At 36.2% G+C, this 23,330-nt stretch overlaps 2 protein-coding genes across 2 annotated transcripts; one reads left to right on the top strand and one right to left on the bottom strand.

Moving 5' to 3' along the window:
- The first annotated feature begins 50 nt into the window (after nucleotides 1-50).
- LOC120280068 (membrane protein of ER body-like protein) lies at nucleotides 51-5,752 on the top strand. The gene is given in 11 exon segments (XM_039286795.1): nucleotides 51-970; nucleotides 1,213-1,767; nucleotides 2,114-2,263; nucleotides 2,731-2,997; nucleotides 3,460-3,609; nucleotides 3,722-3,838; nucleotides 3,947-4,048; nucleotides 4,486-4,586; nucleotides 4,589-4,694; nucleotides 4,873-4,934; nucleotides 5,084-5,752. Coding segments are annotated over 11 exon segments (2,178 nt in total). The 5' UTR covers nucleotides 51-858; the 3' UTR covers nucleotides 5,540-5,752.
- Nucleotides 5,753-6,212: 460 nt separating this feature from the next.
- Nucleotides 6,213-22,428, bottom strand: LOC120276963 (mediator of RNA polymerase II transcription subunit 14). Its single transcript, XM_039283708.1, has 8 exons — nucleotides 22,070-22,428; nucleotides 18,473-19,549; nucleotides 16,133-16,230; nucleotides 14,286-14,460; nucleotides 11,592-12,630; nucleotides 10,478-11,478; nucleotides 8,523-9,574; nucleotides 6,213-7,690 (listed from the first exon to the last, which is right to left on the bottom strand). The coding sequence occupies exons 1-8, from the start codon at nucleotides 22,283-22,285 to the stop codon at nucleotides 6,895-6,897; spliced, it is 5,454 nt and encodes a 1,817-aa protein (XP_039139642.1). The 5' UTR covers nucleotides 22,286-22,428; the 3' UTR covers nucleotides 6,213-6,894.
- Nucleotides 22,429-23,330: the final 902 nt, after the last annotated feature.

The raw sequence follows: 23,330 nt of genomic DNA, 5'->3' as shown, positions 1-23,330 counted from the left end.
GTTCCTTGTAAGATTTTTGTAGCTCTAGACAGTGTGATTCTTGTCATAGATATCAGTACAATTCTTTTCCTTCATCTTTCAAATTTCAATCTATTTTAGGTTTTGATGAAGCTATTTTCTTGATAGACAGATGCTCGCTTTATCTTAATCTTTGAGTAACATAAATAGGGCATGGCAATTGCTTAGGATAGAGGATATAAGAAGTGTCGATGATGGGTGTGATGTAGAACTATGTTTTATCTTTAAGTGTAGTTTTCGAAGAAAGAGGCAAGTCTTTCAAGACTAAGCAATCGGTTACGAAGGCCATGGGAATTAGATCGGGGTTGTAAAAACTATAATAATACTTGCCTTACAATGCACCATTTCAAGATAAATGGTTTCTTGTAGCTCATGTTGTTCTGTTTCAGCTAAACTTGCCTTGGTTTTACTGGTTAATCAAAACATGTGAGATATATTTTTCGTATTTTTCATTTGCACTAATTTGCAGAAAAAATGAATAAGGCGATTAGGCTGCAATAATCAGAACTCTAGCATCGGTTAGACGTTGTTTGATTTAGACTGTAAGACAATATTTATTGTAATGGTCGAATTCCTATAGTATCGATAATTGCCAAAGACAAAGTTCAGAGCTCTCTTTGATAGAAAATGGTATTAAATGTTAGCGCACTTGGTAAACAGACCATTTTTTCTTTTCTTCGGAGATACAATTTTTAAAGATGATTTAAGATAAAGTTACTCGTCTTTGTAGCTAATGTAATTTAACAGTTAAACTTTGCGCATTTGGTCAAAGAAGCAATCACTGTTACATTTCTGACTGAAGGGATATGGAAGTGTCAGCATTGCATTTGGACATACCGAATGTGTTTTGCTAACATAGAGCCTCTCCAGAAACATGAAGACTTTTGCAATGCATTGATGGATATAAAAAACTCGATTCCATATGGATCAGAGAATGGTACACATACTAGAGGTCAGTAGTTTGAAATGTTCTGTAATTTTCTAGAGCTTCCAGGGAGATTAGCTCGATGTTTTCGTTAGTTAAAGTTGCTAAACAACTAAATTATGCATGTTTTGATTGTGAGAAAGTGAGTTTTAACGTCTAATTTTGTTTGTTTTGTTTTGTTAATTATCATGGAATTCATCTTTCTGCAGTAGATTATAATAGCGAAGTTATGAATTTGAATATACTTTTGTTCGTTGTACCTCCTGCAGGTTTTAATGTATCTGATCAGATTGTTGCAAGAAATTCAGAGTTCTTGGATGAGTTTGTTACCGTGAATAGTGTGCAAAACAGAGAAATTGTATTTGAAGCAAAGGAGTCTAATGGACATGCTGACTTTTCAATTAAAAATCAAACTCAAACTTTGATGAAAACCAGTGTGGATAATGGATCAAGTTCTTATGTATTCTCTGCAAAAAAAACAGAGACGATGACATTAGAGACTGAAATCAAAGAAGAGAATGGTGTTAAGATTGATCACAAGAGCAAACTACAAGTAACAGAATTTGATGTCGAGAGAGTTTTGGAAGAACAAGAGACCCATGATTTGTTTTGTCCCAATTGCAGTTCTTGTATTACCAAAAGGGTGATATTGCGGAAAAGAAAAAGGATTGTTCAAGAACCCACATATGACTTTGAGCATCAACCAGATACAATAAATGATCTAGATGTTACTGCTGTTTTGAATGAAAACACTGATGAAGATGATGAAACTAAACGGGAAGTGATCGGATGTTTTGAATGCTTTAGATTTTTCACTATTAAAGGTAAGATCTATCTTGATTAAGTTTGTTTTTTCTTTCAGGCTTGCATGCCAAACTCTCTTAGTTTAAGTGTACTTATTTAGCTTAAATTTTTCTTTTGCATTATATTGTCATGCATTGAAAACTGATATCAAAATAAAACTATAATGATCATTTATACGAATTATTTCTTAGTTATTTGGCATCTTTATTGTTGAGTAATTAGTTTGAAGAAATAAACAGTTCATTTTTATAATTATGAATTTTCAATTATTCTTTTCTTACATTTAATTTCAAAGTCGAACTTATCGAATTGTACATGTTTTTCTTCCTCAAATTTACTATTTATTTTTATTATTGCTATTGAAAGGAGATGGCGGTTTCGACATTTGTGGCATTTTTCGCAGAAGACTAGAAGGAGAAATGCCTTTGCTAGATCGAAGAGAGGCACCTACCACAAAGTGGAGCTGGCCTTCAATATTTGGAACCAATATCAGCAAACCGAAAGAACCCGTGACAAGTATTATTCGTCTCTTATACATAGATTTTAAGTTATAAATAATCATCTTTCATGTAACTCTATATCAACTATCTTCAAGCTTCATCTCTGACATTACTATTCTACATTTAGTCCATTTTTTTTTTTTATGTTTCAGGTTTCCATAATAAGATGTCCTTGGTGAAATAAGACATGCAATATATCACTGATTTTTTAGTCTAATTAGTATCTAATCTTCCAAAGAGAGAGCTTGAAAATTAAGTCAGTAGTAGAATGATGCCATTGTGTTTAAAGAAAGGTCTTGGAAGTTCATATAAATATTAATTTGAACATGATAAGGTGAATATGTGACTCTTTTAATTGTTTAAATGTTGCAAACATTTCAATTATTAGTTAGAAGAACCTCTAATACATTGGCAGAGCTGCATTACTGCTGTTTGCATTCATTTCTTTGAATTTTCAACTTTGCAATGTCTGTCATTTCAATGCAGATGAAAGATCATTTGAAGAACAACAGGAGAATTCAAATGAAAGTGTATCAGAGCCTGTTTCAGTTATAATATCGGAATTTCCAGCACATGGAGACCAAATCATCCCAGGGAAAAATGTTGGTGGCTTAGACATTTGTGACATTTTTCGCAGAAGACCAGAAAGAGAAATGCCTTTGCTAGATCGAAGAGAGGCACCTACCACAAAGTGGAGCTGGCCTTCAATATTTGGAACCAATATAAGCAAACCGAAAGAACCCGTGACAAGTATTATTCGTCTCTTATACATAGATTTTAAGTTATAAATAATCATCTTTCATGTAACTCTATATCAACTATCTTCAAGCTTCATCTCTGACATTACTATTCTACATTTAGTCCATTTTTTTTTTTTATGTTTCAGGTTTCCATAATAAGATGTCCTTGGTGAAATAAGACATGCAATATATCACTGATTTTTTAGTCTAATTAGTATCTAATCTTCCAAAGAGAGCTTGAAAATTAAGTCAGTAGAATGATGCCATTGTGTTTAATGAAAGGCCTTGGAAGTTCATATAAATATTAATTTGAACATGATAAGGTGAATATGTGACTCTTTTAATTGTTTAAATGTTGCAAACATTTCAATTATTAGTTAGAAGAACCTCTAATACATTGGCAGAGCTGCATTACTGCTGTTTGCATTCATTTCTTTGAATTTTCAACTTTGCAATGTCTGTCATTTCAAAGCAGATGAAAGATCATTTGAAGAACAACAGGAGAATTCAAATGAAAGTGTATCAGAGCCTGTTTCAGTTATAATATCTGAATTTCCAGCACATGGAGACCGAATCATCCCAGGGAAAAATGTTGATGGTCTAAATGGCAACAAAACTTCAGGTACTGAATTCATGAGCAGAACTTTTAATAATTTTTCAAACTGTGTTAGCTAAAATTTGCATTTGCCTTTTGGAAATGCCTTTTAATAATTTGTTATATTCATGAGCTAAAGGATTGCCTGAAGAACAGAAAGATGATTCAAGCAAAGACAGGCTCAATACTCATTTTATAGAAATACGTGGATCTGGAGTGCATGGAGAATTCGATCCTAATCTCAACAATAGTAAAGGTATGCATGACATTGTGTATTAAAAGAACATTATTATACATGAAAATGTTACTGTTTACGTTTCTGTTTCAAATTTTCAACATGCTACCTGCATCATTTTCAATCCAGGAAAAGAATTGTCTGAAGGACCAAATGAGAATTTGGACAAGAACCGGTCAGATGCTCATTCAATACGCATTCCTGAATCTGAAGTGCATGGAGGAATTTCAGGTATATATGAGATCCCTTTAGTTTTTTACTTTGAAACTTTCTGATAATAAATCAGTGCTTTGTTTAAATTTTAACTACCGTGACGACAAGTGTATGACCAAGAGTTATTCACATTGTCGAACTTCTTGTTCTATATCATGAATTCTTGTTCCATTTACTTTTCTAGCATCATTGTGTGTACAAAGTATGATTTCTACTTACTGTCTTTTACTGCTATGATTGCAAAGTCATTAAATTTAGTAGAAGAATGATACTTTGAGATACATAGTTTCCATTATTCAAGTTGATATTTACATTTGACGTCACATGCTATATTTTTTCGAGCATTTTCTCGCTTTGTAAATCGGAGAACTAACTGTAATGCTTTTAATTTTGTTTGTATGATCGTGTTTTTACATACAAATGATGATGATATTTTGCATTATTTTTTGATACAGGTGGTCATTCTATAGAATCAGTTGAAGATGGTATTGTGACCAACAACCTATTGCATTTCCTTCAATTGAAGAAGAGAATAATCAAGTCACAAAAGAAGGAACACGAAACGAATGGGATATTCTAAAGAGTATTGTTTATGGGGGTTTAATTGAATCAATCACAAGCTTGGGGGTTGTGTCATCTGCTGCCGGGTCTGATGCTTCGACATGTAAGTTCATCGCTTCGATTGTTTTGAGTAAAATTCAAGAGACATCTATTTATCTCATGTGAATTCATGCCTTCTCTTTTCTCGTCTTTTAGCTATTCATCTATATAAAAAGCGCCGTTTGTGCATGAACAACGAAGAGATGTTTCCTCTTCGACTAATTCATTTTATTTTCATGCAGTAAACATTGTTGCTCTAGGATTGGCAAACCTTTTCGGCGGACTTTTTGTGATTGTTCATAATGTGAGTTTTTCCGTATTTTTCCTTATACTTGTTTGTTTGATTATAATCTACACAAAAGCAAAACATTATTTTAGGATACAACTATATATATATATATCCAACACTGCATTTCTTTTGCACTCGACAGCTTTTTGATCTTCGAAAAGGAGAGACAAGAAACAAGAGGTGAAACGGAAGCAGAACCGACCAGTCGATACTGGGAACTACTTGGCAGACAGAAAAATTTCCGGCGACATGTGATAGTGGCAGTGATATCATATCTGATTTTCGGCTTATTACCGCCGGTTATTTACGGGTTTTCTTTTAGGAAGAGTGACAACAGAGAGTACAAACTCATCGTCATTGCTGCGGCATCTCTACTGTGCATTGCATTGCTAGCCATCAGCAAAGCTCATGTCAGGCTTGAAAAGGATTACTTCAAATGTTTAACATACTACATTGGACTTGGAGTGACAGCATCTGGACTATCTTTTGTTGCTGGAGTTTTAATTCATCAGTTTTTGGACAAACTTGGCTTGTTTGATCCTCAAACTAATGTTCCTGCACCACCTTCTGATGGTTTTATTCTGAATGGATCGAAATCGCCTTTTCGGTTATCGTATTGAGTTCAAGCGCCTTCACCGTCTTGTTGTATGATGTTTAGGACTATCATGGCTTTTTCTCTGAGATGATGCAGACTTTGAGTTAGTTAATGTATGCTTCTTTTGTAACAGAATAAGATACTTGTGATGTTTGCAGTAATGTACTTGCTAGTGAATGAATATGATGTTTGCAGTATATTTCAATGTACTCTTTTATTAGAATTAATAAAATGAAGTTGTGTGGCATATGTGCAAATAGATGTGATTTGTGGGGGCTTATTGGTATTTGCAGTGATTTACATATATGGTTCACAACTTTGGAAAACATTAAGAAACCATAATACTCCCTCCGTTCCGATTAATTCACACCGATTAAAATAAGTTAATTGAAGTTATAGTTATCTACATTTTATAAAAAAATTTATTACTTTCCAAAATTACTCCTATTTAAAACTCAATTAACCGGAATATAGAATTTAATACTTCGTTGATTACAATTTATTAAAAATTGCATAAATATATTAAATTAAATTAAAAAGTAAGTTAAAAAATATATATTTAATGCTATACAAAATATTTAATGTGATAAATAAAAAAAACAAAGAAAAACTCCCAAATCTGACAAGTAAAAACGAATGAACGAAAAAAATCTATATTAAAAAAATTCAAAAAATATCTGATTAGTGCATCCAAAAGATAAAAAGGAAGTGAACTTATTTTATTCATCTGTTTCTATTTTTTCTGTCACACTAAGAAGCAATCTCCAGCAAACACAACAATGACATCTAGTTCTACAACAAATAGCATTCATCACATAACTTAGTTCTCCAGAAGAACATAAACAAGAATAAAAAAGCACAATGTCAAACAACATTGGTTAAGTTCTATGTTACACTGAATTTGTTTTTCCTGGTATAACCATTAGCTACTTTCGGCATAAAAGCTTCGAACATTCTTCATTTGCATAAGTTACAAATGCATAGCCGATACTTAATCAAAGCAAAAAGCCGGAACACCATTCCCCGTCTTTCGTATTACACCGAACAGTGTCCTGATAATGGACTAAATAAATCTATGGCAGGAACTTGTTCATCATTGCCGACCGTTTCCATCTATCGTATTTACACCATCTTATCTCATTCCCATAATCTTTGTTACCAGATTATTACACTGAACAGCCTCTCGCCGACACAACAGACCGAAAGTCAACCAGAAGCTTGATCAGTTAATTGTGAACAGTGGTATTGAATGTCAAGGAGCTGTCATGGTATTCCATTATAATGAATTGAACCTTAAATTAGGTTTTGCGTCTTGAACGAACACGTTGAACGTCAGCACTTGTTGTCGATTCAAAATCTCTTCTTATCGGGAGAAACCGATCAAGTTGCAGTTGAGCTAGAAGAAAGAGCACCATCTCGGAGCTGCTGCAATGATATTTGCAATGATCTTTGTAAATTTTCGGCAACCAATCTCAACCTCCCCTGACTAGTGATATCAGCAGCAGAATTCCCGTTCGTAAATTCCACAGATCTCTGGACTCTATGCTTGCATTTTTCCCAATCTTCCAAACGGGACCAGCAAGATCGGCCACCATGACTTCCCTCCACTCCAAGAAGAGAAATATGAGTATTTTCACCAAATGAATATTTAAGTCTAACTGAAACACAGTATGGTAGCCATGCAGCTCCACCAGCAGCATTGATGTGAGGTATGTGCGCTGGATCAAGTACAAAGGTGAGAGCGAAATCAACCGAATTATGTGCTCGATCATGATGGATATTACTTTTTGTCGAAGATGAATTATCACCGGAAATGGATCCTGAGTGATTCTCCAAGCACAACTCAATTCGAGCCCTTTGGGCGGGAGCTATATCACCAGCATGTGCTTGTGGCAAACCTTTTTTCCAAGCTATCAGTTTTAAAAACTCTCGAAGAACTGAGATAGGTAAGGTGAGAAGGGTGATAAATGATGCAACCCTAGAAGCATCGTAAGGCTCAGAAGCTACCCGCCTGCTGAAGTATTCACAGATCTCAGTAATTTCAGTTTGAGTCAGTTCCTCCTGAGTGTTTGATTGAGTCTGCTGTTGCTGCTGCTGCTGATGGTGGAAGCGCTTCACACTCAAGACTTGCAATAGAAGCTGGACCCTGTGAACACTTACGGCAAAAACATACCCCCTGAAAAATAGAAAATTCAAAAGAATAACATCTCCGCGTGAAGAAAGTGGTAAAGAACTAGCATGGATAATCAGGTTTCCAACAAATAGCATCTTGGATAAAATCTACAATTGTTAGGAAGTCAGGCGACTGATGAGGTAGTGTCAGAATTGGTGGCAAAATAGCCATGTTCGGTAACTGACTAAGGAAATTTTAGCTTAGATTATATCCTAGTTAAAACATATCCTATCAGCCCAAGGTACTTCATCAGACCTAAACCAGTTACTGAATTTGGTCTCTATCATGCTAAGAAAGTTTTGCTATGTTGTCTAGTGATGGCTGAAGAACTCAGAGATCTACTAACAAGATGGCTGCACTAGACAAGAAAATTCTACTTTAGTTTACAGACTAAGTTAATAGGGACTGGGACCCCAGATTTAAGACATGGGTCTTATGTTTAATCTTGACACAGCTTGTACAATTCAAGATCAAACATCTGCTGAAACACATTGTTTAGATTATGATTGGATTTCAAGGATTGAGGAACACAACATGATTTGCAATACATCTTTTGATGAGCATATGAAATGAAAGTGACTTAATCTCGTGAGTCTGGAAATGTACATGAACCACATTGCTGTATGAATACAAAATGTAACTCACACACAAAGTGATGCTCATAGGTGCAACATATTATAACCTATCTTTTGGGAACAAAACACAAACACAGCATGCTAATAATATGAAATTCAAATGAAGGGTAAACTGTTACTAAAAGACCGAAAAAAGCTTAACACTGGCATTAAGAAAAAATCAGCAAAAAAACATATATCAATAAAAGTACAGGGATTACCCCACAAAAAAGCGCAATGCTGGCTGCTCTTGATCCAAATTTAGTAAAGCCCCTTCATTCTCCTTGAGTATTGAACCAAGGATTTCTTTCAGAAGATCTGGCAATTGAGCAAATAGCCACAACACTCCAAGGTATTTCAGTATGCCCCGTAAAACCTTTTTAAGAGCAGCAAGGGGTACCCATCCACCACCATAACCCCCATCATCGCCTAGCCCAATGAAAGCTGTATTTAGCTCCCCTCTTACATGCACAGGAACACCTGCACCCGGAGGTATACGCAAGGGCACCCCCGAAAGTCCTGTAGAAATCCCTGATGATGCCAACATGGCATTGCTGATTCGGCTCAACCCATTAGTTACCTGACCCCCAGCACCTGAAGTTGGTCTAGTCATTGGCCCAGCATTTGTCATACTGCGATTGCTGTTTTGTGGTAGATTTTGTGTGGTCGAACTTGGATTAGCATTGCCTGCAGGTAGATGTCCACCTGTATGTGCCCCAGCAGAGAAATTGGGCTCTAGAGCATTCAACCCTTGGGCAACATGCTCCATGATGAAAGGCCGAAACTGTGGACAAGGCAATGATCCCCCAGCTGAAGGACCCCCCTTGGGGGGTGTTGCAGGCTGCAGCCAAACCTGATCTCCAGCAAAACAACGCATATCCACTGCAAACTTCTTTCGGTATATGATGCGTATCCAATATGGGCCCCGTAGAACAACAGAAACATCAATGGGCAATAATGAGCTCGGAACAATTCCTGGCCCACCTCGCCCAGCTGCAGATAACATCGTGGAAGCATGAAGATTCTGATTGCCGAGTGGAGGAACAACAGCAGTTGCCATAGAAGCAGAAGGTTGGGTAGTAACTGATGATGAGGCACTTGGCAACCCTCCTTGGGTATTCTGCTTAAGACCAGGTGTAGGCCCAGGATTTACAGGACCAGGCATCCGTGCAGGACGTATTGCATGATTAAGAGCAAGCAGAGGCCCTGCTGTAAGCCGGATACAATCCAAGAAAGATGCTACTTCAGCTCCATTAATGAAATCCTCCAAAAACTGTATGAGATAGGGTCAGTTACATACTAATATAGAACTTTAGAGCACAACTACAAGATGATAGGTCGGTCTGTTAGGCAAAAGAGCATATTAAAAAAATACAACTCTAGATAGGAAAAAAAAATGGCAATATGAACCAGCCCAAATTCCAAGTCCTCACTTCGATTGTCTCGCTCTCTCCTTGTTCAGACTAAAAATTTTCTACATTTCATTTCAATACAACTCTTAACAAAGTTTCCTACACCCTTGTTTTTCATCAAATGTAATTCAACCTTAATCCTTCCTCTATCTGATGCAGGTTTATGATTAATTAACACAGTTTTATAAACTTTCCACCTATAATCTATGTTGTCTAAACCTCACCAACCTAGAAAATAAAATTAGAAAACAACTGAAATTAGTTTTGTAAATGTTTTCATGAAATAAACAGGAACAACAGATATTCAACACAATGTACCTATCAATAAAAGCAATTTAATCAGCTCCAACCATGCATTTCAGTCATGTCATTAGCAAATTAATGTTTCAAGGTAGGTATCAGCCAAAATATCCCACTCAAGTACATTTATCAAAACTTTTGAAAAAGCCTGTGGATTACCAAGACCGCAAGCAAGTTACCAATTAATTACTCCCCCATAATGAAACCCAAATCAATAAAAAGTCAGCAGAAATAGAACTCACCGATAATTAGTGTAAGATCTAAACAAAATTTGAATTTAAAAAAAAAAAAATAAGACAAGAGAATGATTTATAAATAAATTAATGTGGTAAATAGAAAAATATCTGAATGTATGCATCTGGTAGTTTGAGGAGCATCAAGTCCAACAACACCTCAAAATGTAACAATTGTAACATAAAAGTATTTTCTAGTAAACATAATTGTTTGTATAAACTAAAACAAACCTTGGTATGAGGCCAAAGTTGGTCAGGAGAAACATGAATTGTACACCCCTCCTTACCAGACTCCCATTCAACAACAAAGTGAGCAGTCACAGGCATTGTGCCATAAGTAAACCACAAACTCATAAGACCAACTGCTTCAATCTTGAAAGTCCTTTTAACTTGTTCAGATACTACCTCACTTTTTACAACAATTTGCAACTTATTGTCAGAGCTATTGTTGCTATCGTCAAGCTTATCATCAGACCTCACACCAAGTAACTTCCGCATGCCACATGCAAACAAACGTGCATTAGAAAGCCTACGCAAATCGGACACTAGTTTTTCAATACTATTAGCTTCAACTGTTTTATAACTCAACACAACACCTTCTGGATCATAACGAATATGGGAGTCCACATCAGATGCATTGGCAATACGAACACAAGAACCCCATGGAGTGGTGGTACTTCCCTTCTGTAGTTCCCATAACTCCCTGAAATGTTTATCATTGATTTTGACATCCCAGCACATACTTCCAGGTTTACCAAGTCGTAAGCATATATTTTGCCATGAATAATCCATGGCAAAAGGCAATCTGAACCACAAGTTAGAAGAGGGAGTCCGCAGACCTACTTCCTCAACATATGGAATGTCCAGAGCATCCATCTGGCTGGTTAGTCGAGCATGCTTAATACATAGTGAACAGTGCCTTATTACGTGAAGAAGAGCTGAAACATAAATATTTGAGAGAACCGCGCCACGATTTGCTTCAGAAAGAAGATTTCCATAGACATATTCATCATGTTTGGCACTCAAAACTGAAGAAAATGATTGCACATCACCCTGACGGGAACCAGATGAATCAACAATTTTCCTTCTCTTTCGCATATCAGTACGACCTTCTAGACTTTGAACTGATGGAATCATCTTCAGAACATCTGAGAGAGATCTCTTCCTTGAAGTTCGCTCGTTTCTGGAGAAAGTGTGGCTGGAAGAATAAGAATCAGACAGGGCTGTTTGGCCTGCAACAATTGTATCATCAAGTCAAATGTATGTAATATTAGATACCGATGAGACAAAAGAGATCATAAAAAAATAAAATAAATAATTCAGTTTTCTGAATCATGGCTCTTACATAGGGGAGTCGTAGACAATGAGTTTGATCCAGCATTTCTGATTGTTCCAAGTGAATCATCAGTCAAAGAGCTCCTTGGGCCAGTAATTGCTTTGGCACTTGGCAATGTTACAAGAGCAGAACTTTGAACACCAGTTGTTAGGAGTGGAGACAGTAATCTAGACTGTCTACTTGCAGTCATAACACCAATTTCTTTGGGGCATTCAAGCATCAAGTTTGACTGGCCTTCTTCATTGGCAGGACATGGACCAAGTTCAGATGGGTGGGGAGACTTATGAGAGCTTGGATCTTGATCAGGTTTTGGCATTGATAATCTCTGAATTGGTGAATTCCGTGCCGGACTTGAAGTAGGAAGCAAATTTGGACTATTGCTGAGTAAACTTTTTATACTGCTGGATGTATATAATGCACTATTTGAACCAGAAACACCAGCAGAAACCTTGCCACTGCTAATAATTTGAGTAGTTTGCAATCCGCCTTCCCACTTGGTGGAGCTAATTCCAGCCTTAATTGTGTGATTATTAGGTGGAAGAGAGTTAAACTGAGGTAAAGGAGCTGCAGGCAATGCTGGAATATGGTTCTGAATAGGGAAAGTTCCTGATGGACCTTTTTCAAACTCAAAAACCTCATCAACCAGAGATGAGAAGCTTGATGGTGAACACCCAGTAAGCTGCAGGACAGGATCAAGACCCAACTTCGAAAGAACATGATCTGAATGTTGATTGGAACTTAGGTTTGGGATGGACGTTAGTTTATCCCAGTTGAGCAGACTCAGATTCATCTCATCTTCGGCCATTGGCATCTGAGCAATGTCAATTATACTACAACGGATAACATGAATGGCATCACCAATGGAATGGGAATGCCCTTCAGGATCAGGTTGGGTCTCAAGCATCTTAAATAGTGGTTTAAAGTCCTTATCAAGTTGCATCAATAAATAATAGGAATTCCCACACTGCGGGAAGCCCATTAGTAAAAAATCAGGGCCATGCAATATGGACTTAGGTATCTTCATTGTACTCAAGCATTGCTCATAAACCTGCAAAAAGTCAACATTTTCATTAAGCACACAAGCTTCATTACTGTTACATAGGGACCCACCACCCTAACTTCTCCATAACTGCAGTTATGGGGAAGGTTTGGTAAGGGTATATGAAGCTGAGAGAATTGATCTCACGGCGATGTGGGGACTATGGACTGAGCCACCTCGTCCCAGCACCCCCCGGGCCCACGGGATGTGGGACCCAAGATCCTAGCTCATCCAAGGCACAGCCCGGCATCGACGTGGGACCCAGCTCTGATACCATGTTACATAGGGACCCACCACCCTAACTTCTCCATAACTGCAGTTATGGGGAAGGTTTGGTAAGGGTATATGAAGCTAGAGAGAATTGGTCTCACAGGCGATGTGGGACTATGGACCTGAGCCACTACGTCCCAACAATTACAATGTCAAAGGTTAAGAACATCATAATAGAAAAAGATCCAAAGAAGAGCCTGATCTTTAACTTAACCTAAAAAGGGAATTTTAAGGCATAAAACATAAGAAGGAAAGGCAAAGGTTTTCAATTAATCTGTCAATATCTTTTGGAGGTAAAAAGAAAAATTTTCAACCAAAAAAAATAAAGAGATATCAAAATGTATAACTCAAACTCAACTCATTTGCCAATTAAAGTATGTTCCTTAAAGCATAATTCTCAGAATCTTTTAAACCTGCAGTTTCTACTTTTTGCCTCTGGAAGACATACAACTGTTCAGTATTTTTTTTTTAATCAAAGAATTAGTGTCCCAGGAATAGTGTCATCCCGAGCTTTATTGTGCATCACTAGCTCTCTTTCAGGCACTCTGCTATGCCTACAAATGCCCACCAAATGCCCCACACAACATAAATGATCCACAACAATATGATTTTGCGTTGGTGTGCCCACATATCCATGTCAACCCCAATAGCATCTTTTGTAACTCACATGTAAAGACCCTAGACATCTATTCTCTGGTTATCATGAAGTTTCCACTCTAGTGTGCTACTGTCTGACAGTCTGTGTGGTGGACATTTTCAAGCATGTAATATATACTTATATATACTTCCTATTTCTGGAGCATACTCTAAGTAAAATCCAATTTGATGTTGCTTCATACTTAAATTTATAGCTGCACTTCATACATGTGTGATTCATAGGCAAAAGGATGCCATTTATATGATTGAAAATAACTGCAGCCATGATCACTCTAACACCTCCACTATGTCTAGCTGATGTGGCACAAGATAATATAAAGACTACCTTAAAGAAATTAGGAGGCTCTGTAGGATGGAAGATTACTCTTGCTCTATTTCAGCTGATTTTAGGTCCATTTGGACTCACTCAGAAAAAAGTGCTTAACTTATGGTACTTTTTTCAAGTGCTTAACTTATGCACTTCTTCTTCTTCTTTCAGGTTTCATCCATAAGTGAATCCAAACATGAATTTTTGGACCCAAAGGTGTGCTCAACTTATCAAAAAACAAACATTTCTGGCTTAAAAAAAGAGAATCCTTTACCAAAAGGTTGCTTAGTGCACTCCTATGTCATGTACATGGCCTAGTAAAAATTCACTTATGTGTGAAAATTTATATGTATGAATCAGACTAAATGCTATGTGCCTGGTATCAATGTTAAACTTGAATAAACTAGAGGAAAAATGACAGGTGCTTTACCTTAAGACCCAAGAACTTGCCAGTTGATGCAAAAAGGTGCAAGATACTTTTGCCTCTCATGCTTGTAAATACTTCAGCGGCAGTCATGCTACCCTGGCTTAGAGCTTCCTCGCAATCTCGTAGCATGGATGGTTCGAGATTATTTTTAGGAGATTGAAGAAGGAAACGACCATTCCTGTCATTTATAATAAGAATAGTAATAATGAAAGGGTAGGAGGTCTAAAAAGTAAAAAGGCCAAATAAGTGCAATCATGTTCTGAAGAATGTATTTTGTAGAAGTGTTGCAGACTTGGAGTCAACCATTCAAAGCTTAGAAATGCATAAATATTATTGAAAATTGGATAATATAGCCAAATTGGAACTAATATTAGTTGAAGTGTTGACCAAAAACAGAGCTAAGTAGAAGCTGCAGGAATAATGAGAATACTAGAATTCACCAACCGGTGAGGGCACACTAATTTAATGTATGACAACTGTATACTTCATTAAAAAAACAGATAAAATCCGATGGGTATTAAAGATATTATGAAATAAAAAAGAATCACATGGTCAAGTGTTCAGTTAAGCAACAGTCACCAAGCTCCTCCCAAGAAAATAAAAGTTGTCTGGAACAAGGAATTCTGAGATTAGATGAAAACAATCAAACCAGCAGTTAAGGTAAAATTTTATGTACGCCTCCATGGAAATCATAAGGAGAAGTTCGCTCTAGTGAGATAAAATTAAATTGATTGAATTAACCAGTGTTAGGAAAGGTTTCCTCAGAAATGGTGAGTGATCAAAGACAAGATGAAAATGGAAAAATCCTCGTAAGAGTATAAATTTACAAGAGTAACAATTACCAGTTATTACCAACAAAACATAGAGTTTAACTCAAGAATTCTAATCATCATCATGGACCAAGGCTAGGAATTTCACATTAATGAACAAAATCAAAGAGAACATGTACAACAAAATTTCTTAATATGCGGCATATGTAATATGATTAGTGACTTGTAATGTTCTATTGAGAGACAGGCATCCAATTGCTAAACAAATTTAGTTACCAAAGGTAAACATAGAGCAAGGTAGATAGGGTATCTAGAGTATATGGCCACTGAATGTTGCTCAATGACACTAAAGACACAAGGTATAAGTTCAATACTGTCCAAATGCAACTGCTTTCTTGATTCTTAAGTTACAACAATACAACAACAAACACTGATACTGAGGCTTAATATTTACTGAACACCGCAACTACACAAAACCCTTAAAAAGAATTGTTAATTATTGACACAATATGTATGCTAAAATGTAACGTTTGAGTGCAAATGCAGCCATTTAAATGGTTACTGAACTGACCAAAAACTGCACAGGTATAGAATGTGAATCAAAATTCAAAACCATATGATCATAAACTTGACATAAGATCAAGACAAGGAACCGTTACAAGAAAAAAATGAAGATGATTTTTGGAAGTATTACAGAATTTTATATGAGACCAAAAACAAACAGTTTGAGACTAGTAAACTAAACAGTTTAATTTTGGGTACAACTATCTCATAAGGAGTTTGGTTGGAGGGTAGAATACTGGGGTTAAGGTTTAGTTAGTTAAAATCATTTGGAGGTAAATTTTGAGGAGTGAGTGAAACTAATGTAAAGTTACAAAAATAAACATATTGCAGGGATAAACTATCAAAAGGCTTGAATTTCAGAGAACCAGCAAAAGGAACAGCCTATCACTTTAATATATAATTTCAAGAAAAAGAACAACAAATGTCATTTACTGTCCCACTTCTCCATGAAACTCTACCATACTTGAAAAGAAGATCATGCAAAATAGCTGTGATTTCTTAGGTGAGAATAGCAACCTGATATTTATTCCAAGCGTAATATATAGTGCACCATAAGCTCGCACCCGCAATACTTCATCTCCACAATAAAACTCATCAGGAGGTTTAGCATCCTTCTGCAAATAGATGGCCAACATAAACAAAGGCATTTCAAGATACATTACGTAAACAATGATAAGGGTGAATTCACTTATTCAATGGACAGTAATCCTCCATTGAAGTTTGAAAATCTGACTATAAAATAAAAATGGAGCCAAAGTCTATACAAGCACCTCCATATTAAGCATACGACACAATTATTTTTACCAGACACAATCCTCATAAAGGGCATACATTTCAACTTAACCGCAGGAAAAAAAAAATTATTAAATAACAGCATCTAAGAGACGCAGAAACAATCTAGCATTAGAAACATACAAACAGGCACTGTCACAATCAAAATCAAGATGACAAAATCAAGATCAGCAATATCCAGTATGATCCACAATTCCATCTAAAATACAGAAGATGTCGATGCGGATTGGGAGAAAACTAAGTTAACCAAACTAGGGAAGGAAAATATGATATGGACCACCAATCTATTGATCTATTTGACTAATCCACTGAAAGCAACAAACAAGTGAAAAAGGGCCATGTAAACTTGATAATGCTATAGCAGTGCCATATCAAACAAATCATGCTCTGTAAGCTAAATTAGTTTTCATTTTCATACATATAATTTTTCTTAAATAAACAAAATTTGTTATATGTTGTCTTGAGTATTAACCAGTAATCACCATTAGAGTTATTGCTTTGGAGCATGTAACTCTCTATGCTTGAAAGTGTCATAATAATTCTTTATGCTTGAAAGTACTATAATAATTCTTTTTAACTTTTTGAACAATGACCTGAGTATCTTATGTCGTATGCTTAGTAATTTTTAGAATTTTAGATCTTTTTCATTAGAAATGGTTCTCAAGTTCTAATAAACAGAGTTTTAAAGGGATCTTGATTGCAGTGTTACCCATATGGTGAATCTAGGAAAATTTGGAAATCACTGACAACATGTTCAAATCACATTTTCTCCGTATGACCCAACTTTATATTGACTAATCTAAGATTAGAGGGTCCTGGTTTCACCAACCCCACACCATCTTAATTTTTGTTTTAGATTTTCAATCTCAATCTTTTAATATAAGAATTGCCTTATCTTTTTTTCCCTCTTTTAAACTCCGTGGTCTTCATCTTCTGCTAATCCTTATAAATTGATTCTTATCTTTCCAATCTTTTTAATAATGATTCTCACTAATTGTCATGATTTTAAGAATTTTATTTGACTTTAATTTAAATTTTAATAAGATGTAAATATTTATCCCAATTTTACTACAATGATCTCTAACTCTCTATTTGACTCACGTGTCTACATGAATTCTTGAATCTTTACACATCTATATTGCTAAGAAATGAGTTTTTAAATCTATCCCACTTTCTAGAATTTTATTGGCTATTCACATAAATAGAATGGATTAGAATCCAACAAAGATTCACTCTCTCAATGATTAAAGACTCAAACTTGTGTCTAACAACACTATCACGACCTATGATGGACCTTATCCGACAAATAATATTATAATTAGAAAACTTGCATAGTCTTTTTGCCACAAAAAGGAAAGCGGAGAAAAATAAAGGCAAAAACTAAAGTAAAAATTAATGGTGACTAATGTTCATACCCACAGCATTACTGCAGAACAGATTTTTAAAATAAAAATAATAATAAAAAAAAATAAAACCTCACTTAGTGATAACAATACATAGGACACAAGGTAGCAACGGAACATCAGCCAAAAAACAATCTATAAAGGAAGGCAACCAGCAAAGAAGGGTCTATCAACAACACGGTAAAACAGCAGTAGACAAGCTATACAGAAATTTTGGGTAAAAATCACTTACTCATCCATGATCTAACAATTTGACCATGGGCCAAAATTTTTACCTCCAAATGTTTCACATGGGTGACAATCTTAACAATCCTTTAAGTCAATACCAACATTACAAGTCAATGAAGCCATGATAGATATGTAGCAACAATCTCATAATCTGAGCAATTGTGAAATTATACATATAATGGCATACTATTGCTAATATCATCTACTTCAATCGATATATTCTACGCTCCAGTTTTCGTTAAGCATTTCCTCTTTTACTTATATCAGAAAATCACTGAAATTAGTAGATCTGCAAATGCACCTAAAGATAAAATTTTCAACACTGCTTTCTACCTTACTGACTGAAATATAAATCATTGACATGTGAAAAAAATCAAAAGCATAGGTGAAGGCAAATAATTGGGATTTCTAAAATCTTTGACAAAAAACCAACCTTCCAGAAGCCAACATCAAATTCGCCTCCACGCTTCAGAACAACATCACCAGATGTCTGGCAAATTTGAACATTTTTGCTCAACTCTCTCTGAACTTCCAGGAGCCGAGTATGTCTGTTGCAAGATATAGCTCTTAGCAAGAGCTTTTCTATGTCAATGAAACTTTGATCAAGTGAAAATTCAGCCTCTTTGTCTGTGTATGGGTCTATAACAAAGGAACCGTGCAGACACTTTATCTGCAGATCTTTCCCTGGTTCAATTTTGATAAATGGAGATGAAGTCAAATCAGATCCTGCGACATTCTTCTCAGAATCTAACCAGTAAAAGATCTTCAACCCAGGGGTTTTTAGAGTAGAAGAATCAACTTCACCATCTTGAGATAATTGCATAACATTAGAATTTCCCCCTTGTCCAGAAGAACCATCAGAAATAAGTTCAAAGCGTATCGCATCTTTCCACCTGCCCTGGCGTAGAACCTGGACCTGCCGAATGACAGTGTCCATAACAAGGGCAACACAAAACTCATGAAGAATGGTATACAAAATCATGAAAGGATTGTCACTCGCAGCCATTCTACGCTCCAGATCATCCCCAAGTGCATAACGCCGTGTTTCTTCAAGTTTAACAGGCCCTTTTTTCTCACCAACAAGCAATTCTAAATGCAGTATCCTCCAAAGAGATAAGTGGCCACGATAACCCAAAGAAAGGATCACCTTGAACTCCCCATCCACGCGAATAACAGCAGTACCATCAGACACTGAAATTTCAGAAATTTCTTTAGGGATTGAAACTTCAAGAAGTTTTGATCGCAGAAGAGCATTCAACTTCTGCAGAGTGGGCCCCTGCTGATCCTCAGCAAGTACGCTCTGCATTCCCAAATCTTCTATACATTTTGGTAACCGCCAATAATTCCCTGTAAGAAGAACCTCAAGTGCAGAAGGAACATCAAACACTGGAGCACGAGCTTGCTGGAGGCCTTCATGCATATAGAATAGTGAATCAGCCGTCTGGACAAAACATGTATCATGGCTGGAAAGAGTTGATGAGAGCTGTTGGCAGTATTGAACCAACGGAACCTGTAGAAATCAGAATTTATAATTTAGAACATTACATGGATCAGGACTACAGATATCACTAGTTAAAATCACAGCATCCCCCTGAACTTCCAAACGGAATGAAGGAGGGCCTGTTGGGGGCATCCTCCAAGCTCAAAGACCTAAATGGTAGCCTAGCCCCAATCACAAAGAGAAGGGAACTCTAACAATTTAGTGGTTCACAATATCTCTAGGGAATACATTATAAGCCAACTATATGTAAAGCAAGGAGCTCATGTCAAATACTAGCAGTATAAATTTCTTGTTCAAGCTTTGAGGGTTAAATTGTCGAGGTAAGAATCAATCTCTCTGTGTGTATAACAAATATAACAGCACATAGTTATATGTACGTTAGCAGCCAATCCTGTACCTAAATTCCATAATCTAAGCCCCACAAAGAACAAGGTATACTAATTGAGCAAGCAGCCAAGCTTGTCATCTTTTGACAACCTTCAAGCTTTTAAAGAGAAAAGCAAGGTATTAACATGCTTGAAATAGTACAAACTATGTCATTTTGACACAAATCGGAGAACAAGATAAACAAAAGGTGAACCATGTCTCCTTATTAGCATCCCTCACATCCATTTCTATAGAAATATAACAGAACTAAAGATCGCAATACAGCAAGTATTTCGCCACATTCACATCAAAAAGATATAAAACCTTCAGATACTCTAGTGAAGCACAGTTTGGAAAAAGCAGCCACACAAATTCAACCCACTCCAAGTAAAGTAATATAGTGTATGTCTAGTTCACTACCAGCAGAACGTGTCAAAGAATCTCAAAGCAATAAGATTAAAATCATCTGTCAAATTCTCATTACAGAGTTCTTCATTCAGCCAAATGCGAGGTCTATCAGATAGGGAATGATATTGGTATAAACATAGTTGTCAGAGGGGCACGCTCAAGGCGCAAGGCACACAAGGCTCAAAGGCATGCACCTTTATGCATGTCAGGCGGGCGATGTTAAGAAGGCGCGTGCCTTTACATGCCAGACGTTTGGTGAGGGCCTAGGCACACCCCATAGCATTTGCCAATTTTGTTACATTTTCTTATTTTTACTTCAACTTTAAATATTGTCCACACATCTTGGTGACTGAAAATAAGAAAAGCCTATATAAAACTAAAACAAGCAATCAAAATCCACTTAAAATTAGGGCAACCACCGTCAAGCAGAATACAAAACTCAGCCCTTCAGCTCTAGGCCATCAAAGGGGAAAGACGAGGTGTCATTTGCTAGTTTGAGAACCCACCTAATTTCTTAAAGATGGTGATGATGCCGAAGAAAATTTTGGAGATGATTATTTAGATAAAGAGAATGATAAATTTGAAGAGAAAATTGATGATGTTGGTGGTGATGATAATGATGATAGACACTAGATTTTATTATACAAGTTGGGACTCATGACTCAATGCATCCATTATATCATATTATTGCATTTTGTATTGAACATTTGAAAATTATTTTGTATGTTTATATTTTTATGTCTTCTATGATATTAATCTTAGGACATTAAAAAAAAATTAAAACATATAACATAAACTATTTTTCAATTTTTTTTATCAGTGTCTCTCAGGAGGGCACAAACGCCTAGCCCCTAGATGCGCCTTACGCCTTACGCCTTCGACAACTATGGGTATAAATGTACAAACCTTACTTTACCACAATCATTCCTGATTTATGGCCATTGACCATCAGGTTCATGATAACTGTTGACCTAATTCTTTCCAAAAGACCTAAAACAACAAGATCAAGCCTTTGCCCATTAAAACCTCAAAACGACAAGTTTCTACATCGATTCTTTGTATACACACCCAAAACTTATAGGTCTCACTGCACAAGCCACATTGTTACAATTAATTCCTGCTGTTGTGCCCATTGAGCTTCAGGTTCACGAGATATCTCCCTCTAAATATTTACAGAAACCCTAAAGCAACAAAATGAACCTTTCTTGGATAAACAAGTTTTTAACCTAATTCTTTACCTCCATTGAAAAAAATTATGCCGCCTCATTGCAGAAGCCTGATGGCACACAATATCTCTTCCTCTAAATAATTCCAAAAGCCCTACAGCAACAAAAACACAAAAAACCTTTCTTGGACAAACCCTAAGAATCTCAAGTTTCTTTTTAACTTGATTCACCATCTCCAGGACAAAGATTTATAAAGTCCCAATGCCAAAACCAGATTACCATGACTAACTCCTGATATCTCTTCCCCTAATCCATTCCAAAATCCCTAAAGCAACAAGAATAAATCTTTCTCGGGTAAACCCCAAGAATTTCAAGTTCCTAATTTGATTCTTCATAGACACCCAAATTTATTACGCCTCAATGCAGAAGCCTGACTACCAGCTTCAGGCTCATGATTCCTCCACCCTAATTCATTCCTAAAGCCCTAAAGCAGCAAAAACAATCCTTTCCAGATAAACCCTAGGAAACCAGATTCATCGTCTCCAACCCAAATTTCGAAAAGAAAACAGCAAAAAGAAAAAGCGCTGACCTGCTGACACCACTTAGCAAGCACATGGAGACGCAGCATCCGCTGGCGAGTCTTCACAATATACTTCAAAAGCTCAATCTTCTTCTCAGAATCCGACTGCTCCTCCGGCGCCTTGGACCTCTCCACAAGCTCCTTAAGCGCAAGAAATGAGTCCTCCGTCGCTCTTCGAACGAGCGCCGAGAACTCCACCGTCTGCTGCCCAAGCTCCGCCGCCATGCCACCCGTTCCCCACTCCTCCTCCTCTGCCACAGCCACCACGAGGTTAGGCCTTCCTCTGAGCTCCAAGAACGGTGATCCTTCTCATTAGGGCTTGGGTTCTTGGTTCAAATCGCGGAGGAGAAGAGCTTGGGATTTTTCTCGCTTTAATTCGTTTTGTTTTCGATTCGTTGATGGTTAAATTCCAGTTCGTTTTTAAGTTCGTGTGGGAAAAAAAAGGACGGAAGTCGACTTCCAGAACTTCCGATCCGATCCGAAGCCCAATCGAACAAACCTCTTCCTTTTGTGCCACGTGCCATGCACGTGACATGATTTTATAACTATCATAAATCAACTATTGTTTTGTGTTATGAAATATTTATACATTACCGTAAAAAAAAATTCATTTTTTTGGAGATCCAGGATCAAAACCTACTCAAGATAAAGACATAATATTGTTGAGCTCGTGATGCTTTTTCACACCAGTGCACATTACTGACTATTAATCTTAAATAAAAATACTTATTGTTTTGTGTCAAAAAAAATTTAAATTAAAAAATATTGTTGCGTTAACAACATAAATGTCAATGTGTTATCTCCTCAATTTTAATCTTTTTTATTACATTTTTAATGTATTTTGATGAATTTTATATACATGGGTTTTGATTCGTGTGTTTTGAGATATCTGTAAAAGAGCTAAAACTCTTCTCTTTGTTATTATTGATTAATTATTTTTCTAAGTAATTTTAGGTATGAATTTTATTTATATTTGCTTATTTTATTACTTATTTACATATCATTAATTTATTAGTTTTTTAATAATTTGGATATTTTATTGATTTTTAATACTATACAAATTAAACTTTGTGTAATGGTAGCCCAGTAGAATCTTTATTAAAATGGTGAATGGGCAACCTAAAGATCAAAACTTTTGGTCTTGGTATTGTATAATATTGTGTAAATAGGACGAACATATTGTAGAGTACTATTTATTACTAAGTCCTCTTAGACTTGTGTGAGGGGTGTTTTTTTTACGACTTTAGGGTTGCATGAGAAAAGGGTTTAT

The sequence above is a fragment of the Dioscorea cayenensis genome, chromosome 2 (genome assembly GCF_009730915.1).
Source record: "Dioscorea cayenensis subsp. rotundata cultivar TDr96_F1 chromosome 2, TDr96_F1_v2_PseudoChromosome.rev07_lg8_w22 25.fasta, whole genome shotgun sequence".
Lineage (NCBI taxonomy): Eukaryota > Viridiplantae > Streptophyta > Magnoliopsida > Dioscoreales > Dioscoreaceae > Dioscorea > Dioscorea cayenensis.
The sequence above is the reverse complement of the archived record's forward strand: the minus strand, read 5'-3'. Positions and strand labels throughout refer to the sequence as shown.